At 58.2% G+C, this 6053-nt stretch overlaps 1 protein-coding gene across 1 annotated transcript; it reads right to left on the bottom strand.

The window, feature by feature from the left end:
- Positions 1-210: 210 nt before the first annotated feature.
- LOC311328613 (BAH and coiled-coil domain-containing protein 1-like) lies at positions 211-5072 on the bottom strand (the record flags this gene model as incomplete). The annotated part of the gene is made up of 6 exons (XM_084462558.1): positions 211-369; positions 600-811; positions 899-1016; positions 1891-4281; positions 4510-4638; positions 5012-5072. Coding segments are annotated over 6 exons (3070 nt in total), but the record flags the coding sequence as incomplete, so codon positions are not given.
- Positions 5073-6053: the final 981 nt, after the last annotated feature.

Raw genomic sequence — 6053 nt, 5'->3', positions numbered from 1 at the left:
ATGCATGTGTAAAAACCATTAACAGGAAGCTAATCAACTACATAGGCCTATTCTGAGATTGAGGAAATACCAGGCAACTTCAATGGAACAACAGCGCTACTGAAACTAGGCAGTGATGGTTGGTGAAGAACCAGAACCAGAACCAGAACCAGAGTGTGTGCGGAGTGGATGTGGGTGTCGGCGGAGGGGGGTGGGGAATGGGGGGCGTACCCAGGTGATGGCTGGCGGGATGGGCAGCGGGCTCGGTGGGTAGCACCACCAGCTGGGCCGAGGGGTCCTGGGGCAGGGGCAGGACGGGCTGGAGGGGGCCCGGCATGGCGGCGGAGAAGCCCGGGGGCAGGTTCTGGTGAAGGGCCGAGTGGCCGATCCCTGGGTGAGCGGAGAGATTATTTAAAAAATCTTAAAAAAAATAAATAAATAAATAAATTAATTAACGCCCGTTCAAAAAAAAAAAAATAGCCAACACAACACACACACACACACGGACGTACGTTACGCTCGGGAAACCCCCGTCGCCAAAGGTCAAGCGGGCATTCCTATCTGTCACGTACCCCCCCCCCCCACACCCCCCACACCTCCCCCGATTAACTCTCTCTCACCGTAGGAATGTCCCGCCATCCAGAGGGAGGGGCTTCCTGCTGTCCTCTGCATCCAGTGGTGGTGGGTGGGGTGGGCGTGGTGGGCGCCCGGGTCCCCCAGCTGGCCGGTCTGGAGCGACGACCCCCCCGGAACCATGAGGTGTGACGTCAGGTCGCCGTGGCAACTGTTAGAGGGGTGGATCCTGGCGAACTCCACCCGCTCTTTACCCTCCCTGCGCAGGGGAAGCCCAGACGGTTGTAGAGTAAGACTGCGGCGTGTGTGTGTGTGTGTGTGTGTGTGCGGTTAGCGTTCCCCGTACCTGATGTACGCCTCTCGGTCTCTGTCGAGGCAGGAGAGACCCATCTGCTCTCCCCCGCTCATCCGTTTCCTCTCCTCCTCGGCGGCCGGGTCCGAGGGATACATGGGGCGTGGCGGGCCTGGAGAGACCAAAACGTTAGCTTTAGCGGTCGGCGCGCTCGCCGTTTCACCCTCCGGTGAACTCTCGTTCGACTCCCCCTCTCTCCCTCCCCCCTCCGTAAGCCCTACCTGACCCGGCTCACACCTGACTCACCGGCCCTTCCCCCTGCTGTGCCTGGCCAGACTCATCTGCCTCCCTCGCTCCAAAGTAGCTGTAAACCATTACTGCTCTGGCACCGACGGAGCGAACACATACTTCTCTCAGCGCCCCCCCACGCCCCCCCCCCACGCCCCCTCATAGGCCTTTAACTGTTTAGTCAAATAAAGCTGCTTCTACTTTAGGCCTTGGCTAGGCCCGCTGTTTATTTTTCATCAGCCAGGTCTTCCAGGGGTCGTGGATAAACAAGCTGTGCTCGCCTCCCTGCTCCTCTGTTTACGCAAGCCCCTCCCACCGGGGTCTCCAGGACACCCAGCCCCGCCCCTCTGCCCCTCGGACTGATCAAATTGGGTTTCTGTTGTGTTTTTGTTGTTCAACCTGTAGCACTCTGAGATTTATTAAATTAAATTAAATGTGTGTTATAAATAAAATGTATTATTATTATTATTATTATTAGTATTATTATTATTATTATTAGTTGTAGTAGCAGTATCATTATTATTATAATTAGTATTAGTTAGTTATTATTATTATGTATATTGTTATCATTATTATTATTATAGCCGTGATTATTATTATTATTATTATGTATATTGTTATGTATATTATTCGTTTTGTTAATATAGTTATTATTATTATTATTATTATTGTTATTATTATTATTATTATTATAGTCATTATTATCATTATTGTTGTTATTGTTGTTGTTGTTGTTATAACCCCCCCCACCCCCTCACCTTTCATGGAGGGGTGCACCCTCCCCTGTCTGCTGTTGGGGTGACCGTCGGCCGGCCGGCAGGGCGGCTCCCTCTGCCGCGCCACGGCGACCGCGATGCCCACCGGGGGCTGCCGCACCTCCCCCTCGCCGTGGCCCGCCTCGCCCATCCCCTCCCGGCCCCGCCCGCCGCAGTCCGCCCCCGCGCGCTCTCCGTCCCCGCCGGCCGGGCCCTTCCTGGTGGGCAGGGCCTGCTTGGGCCCCGCCTGGAGGGCGCAGCTCCCCCCGCCAGCGGCGCCCGACTTCAGGCTCCCCAGGCCCCCGAACGGGCTCTTCTGAGAGAGGAGGAGCGGCTGCTGGCTGCTGTACTTCAGGAGGCCCTTCATGGCGCTGCTCTCGCCCTGCGGAGACGGGCCCTGGGGGTCTTGCTGGCCGGCGGGGGACGGCGGAGGGGCGGGCTGGGGGGGCGGGAGGCCCATGCCCGGCTGCTGCTGCTGCTGGGGGTGCTGCTGCTGCTGCTGCCTCCCGGCCCCGCCCCCGGCCCCGCCCCCGCCGAGGGACTCCATGTAGGCCTTCCGCTGCTGCTGCTCCTCCTCCGGGTGGGCGTGGTGGGGGGGCCGCATGGCCCAGGGCGGCACCGGGGGCTGCTGGGGGTGGTGGCCGCCGTTGCCGTAGCCGTAGGGGGACATGTCCAGCTTCCGCTTCAGGTCCTGGCCGCCGGGGGCCCCCTGGTTCAGCTCGGCCGGGGCCCCCACGTCCGGGAGCGGCCTGCCGTGCTGCTGGTGCCGGATCCGGGCCACCTTCTGACCGTCCCTCTGCAAGGAGCAGCTGGCTCCCGGGCCGGCAGCGGAACCGGGACCGGAGCCGCCGTGCTGGGCCAGGCCTTTCCCCCCGAGGGGGGAGGAGTTGGGAGGCGGGGGCGGGTGGGAGCAGTCCCTGTAGGGGGAGGTGTTGACCGAGTGGGGGAGGGAGTGGCCGGCTTTGGCCCCCTGGGGCAGAGAGGGCCTGAACACGTCCGACTCAACGCCGCTGTTGACACACTCGGCGCTGCGGGAGCGGACCACCTGGTGCTGCTGGGGGTGAGGCTGGGGTTGAGGCTGGGGTTGAGGCTGGGGTTGAGGCTGGGGTTGGGGCTGAGGGGGCGGAGCTTGCTGGGGCTGCTGGAGGTGGTGGTGATGAGTCTGCATCCAGTCCGGGGCCTTCTCTGCCTTTCTGTACGGGTGTTGTTGTTGTTGTTGGGGTGGCGGCTGTTGTTGTTGCTGCTGTTGTTGTTGTTGTTGCTGCTGTTGTTGTTGCTGCTGCTGCTGCTGTTGTTTTCTGTGCCAATTACTGTGGTGAGCCCCACTCTTCTCCATGGTCTTGTCCTTGGCCCCGCCCCCTGCCCCGCCTCCGGCTCCGCCCACCCCCTGGCAGTCAGGGTTGCCCAGCTGGAAAGGACCCCCGGTTTTGTCCCCGAGGTGCCCGACGGACGGCACGAACGTGGGGCCCGTCACTTTAGGGTCCTGTCCGCCATTGGCCGAAACCCTCTCGTGCGGAGAGGGATTGGTTAAGGGGGCGGGCGGGGGCTGGCAGAAGAAGTCCGGGTGATGGTGAGCGTGGTGGGGGTGGTGCGGGTGGTGGGGGTGGCCGGGGTGGAGCTGCAGGCAGTGGAAGCCCCCCGGGTGGGGGTGGGGGTGGTGGTGCGCGTGGGGGTGCGGGTGGGCCCCGCCAGCGGCCGAGCCCATGTGCAGGGTGGGCGCCACGGAGTAGGAGAGCGAGTGGTGGAGCGCCTGGGTCCTCTCCAGGCAGTCCGAGGGCTGCTCGCTGATCCTCATCTCCCCGCTCACCCCCTCCTTAGTGCAGCGGCCCACGCCGCCGGGCCCTATGTGTCGGACCTGGCCCCCGCCCCCCATGGACCCCCGACCCGGGCCCTCCCCCCCGCAGCTGGACATGGGGGCCTTGGCCCCGGGGCCCGGATCCCCGTTCTGCATCTTGCCGTTGAGCAGGCAGGCGCTGAGGGGCTTGCTCATGGGCTGGGGGTGCTCCTTGTACTCCATGGCGGCCTTGTGCCTCTCCAGGGCCCGGCTGTTGACCTCCTCCAGGGGGACCGGGTGTTGCGGGTACTGGGGGTGCTGCTGGTGGGCGTGGCCGTGGTGGTGGAGGGCGGGTTGGGGCGCGTGGTGACCGTGGTGCTGTCTCTCCTTGCCCTCCTGTTTGCCGCTGGGTCTCTCCTTGTCCTTGGAGCCGGGGACGAGTCCTCTCTCTACAGCCCCCTCCTTCAGGCTCTTGTGCAGGCTGGCCCCGCCCCCAGGGTCCCTGTCCCTACTGCAGGACCCCTGAGGGTGCCCGGGCCCCGCCCTGGAGATGGGCGGGAGGCCGTGATTGGCCGAGATGAGAGGAGGCTGTGACGGAAGGCTTCGTAAGTAGAAATTTTCTGGGAGATAAAGGAAGACATGCTCATGAAGAAAAATGCATTAGGACAAAGAAAAAAAAGAACTTGATTACAGAATTTGATTACATAAGCCTCTAGATAGCATCCACATCCCCATAGACACGCATATATCAATATCCCAAATCAAATTACATCATCCTTTGTTACATAAATTGGATTTTAAAGGTCTTTTTTCTGTCCGATCAAATTTGAATCTGTTCGCACGCTCACCTTTTTGGGTGTCATAGAAACGGTGTTGCCCGTAGAGGACTCCGCTGTTGGCATGGTGATGGTCCAAGGGGCTCATGGGAAGGAAGGTGTGGGCCAGACCCCCCGAGAATCGAGGATACCCCGGGGCTGCTGAAATGGAGAGAGAGAGAGAGAGAGAGAGAGAGAGCAGAGAGGGGAAAAAGATAAAAAAGACGACTGATAAGACAGGACAGCATCAGCAGAGTTGCATTTCAGCGCGCTGTCACAGTCGTGGAGAGCAGCTAATCGCTCAAGTCCTACGCACCTGCTCTCGTACATAAATACAGCAAAAATAACGACCGCCTGGCCTTGTCATCTTGGCTGTTCTTCTTTAGGTCTAAAGCACAAACAATAGGAGACATGCAGGTCTGGTTTTGGGGGGGGGGGGATGCGGTAATGGATGAAATATGTCTTCCTCCTCCACATGTGGCTGCCGGGGCTGGCTTCCTTTCTCCTCTGAGGGGGGACAGAGGTTAGGTCTTACTGACTGAAAGCCTGGTGCCCTTCACTGCCCCCTTGTCCCGGGCCCGGGGGTCAAAGGTCATTGTTCCAGGGACCTCTTAGCCAGAGCACCTGGGCCGTTGACAACAAACCAAACCTCACCCTCACCCCCCCCCTTCCTACATTAACAGTATGTCCACATAGAGACAATTACATACAGGGACACAAATACTAAAGGTGCAGTCCGTATACAATCACAATTCACGGACCAGCGGCATAACTTTTTTTTTCACACATCTTTCAAGGGTACAAGTAGCAGCGTCTATGCCATAAATGGCGGCTGCCTATGACAGCAGAGACAGAGCAGGACTTAACGGGGCGTTTAACCCTCTTTTGGGGCATTCCTAGTTGTTGGAACCCTCTTACGACCAACCTGTGTGTATTTCCTAAGCTGCCAAATATGAACAGAAGTAGTCTGCATCAGTCCCCCGGCTCTGAGAAGGTATTCAGGAGAGGTCGGTACTTAACGACCTTGGTCATGGAGGCTTCCTGTAGGCTGGGGTCAAATGTACACGCTACCTCCAGAACAAACACCTCTCTGGGTACTTCACTAACAACAACAACATCTGGTGTATTTAGCAGACAGATGTGTAAAAGTGGCCGGGTTACTGCAGAGTTGGGACTTGGTGGGATTGACTCAGGAATGTTTGTGCATTCTCACTGAGGTTGGAAGCGTACACACGCGCGCGGGGGAGCGCACACACACACGCACACACACACACACGCACACACACACACACAGCTCAGCAGCAGGATGCCTCTCATACAAAGGACTTTGGATGTCGGGAACATAACTTCGGAGGTAGAGAAAACCTTCAGACAAAGGAATAATCATCGCTATGACAACAACAAACCGTACCGCTCAGATCTTATCAGCCGACTTTTGCGAGAAAAAAAACAAAAAACTTGATTCAATTATTTTTCGCGAATTTATTTCACGCTGGCTCTCAAGAAAAGGGAAAAGCTGTAGATTAACCTAAAAATACAATTAGAGCAAAGCACAACAAGTAGGAAGTGGGTCTGTT

This window comes from Borostomias antarcticus (assembly GCF_949987555.1).
Source record: "Borostomias antarcticus genome assembly, contig: scaffold_1275, whole genome shotgun sequence".
Classification (NCBI taxonomy): domain Eukaryota; kingdom Metazoa; phylum Chordata; class Actinopteri; order Stomiiformes; family Stomiidae; genus Borostomias; species Borostomias antarcticus.
The sequence above is the reverse complement of the archived record's forward strand: the minus strand, read 5'-3'. Positions and strand labels throughout refer to the sequence as shown.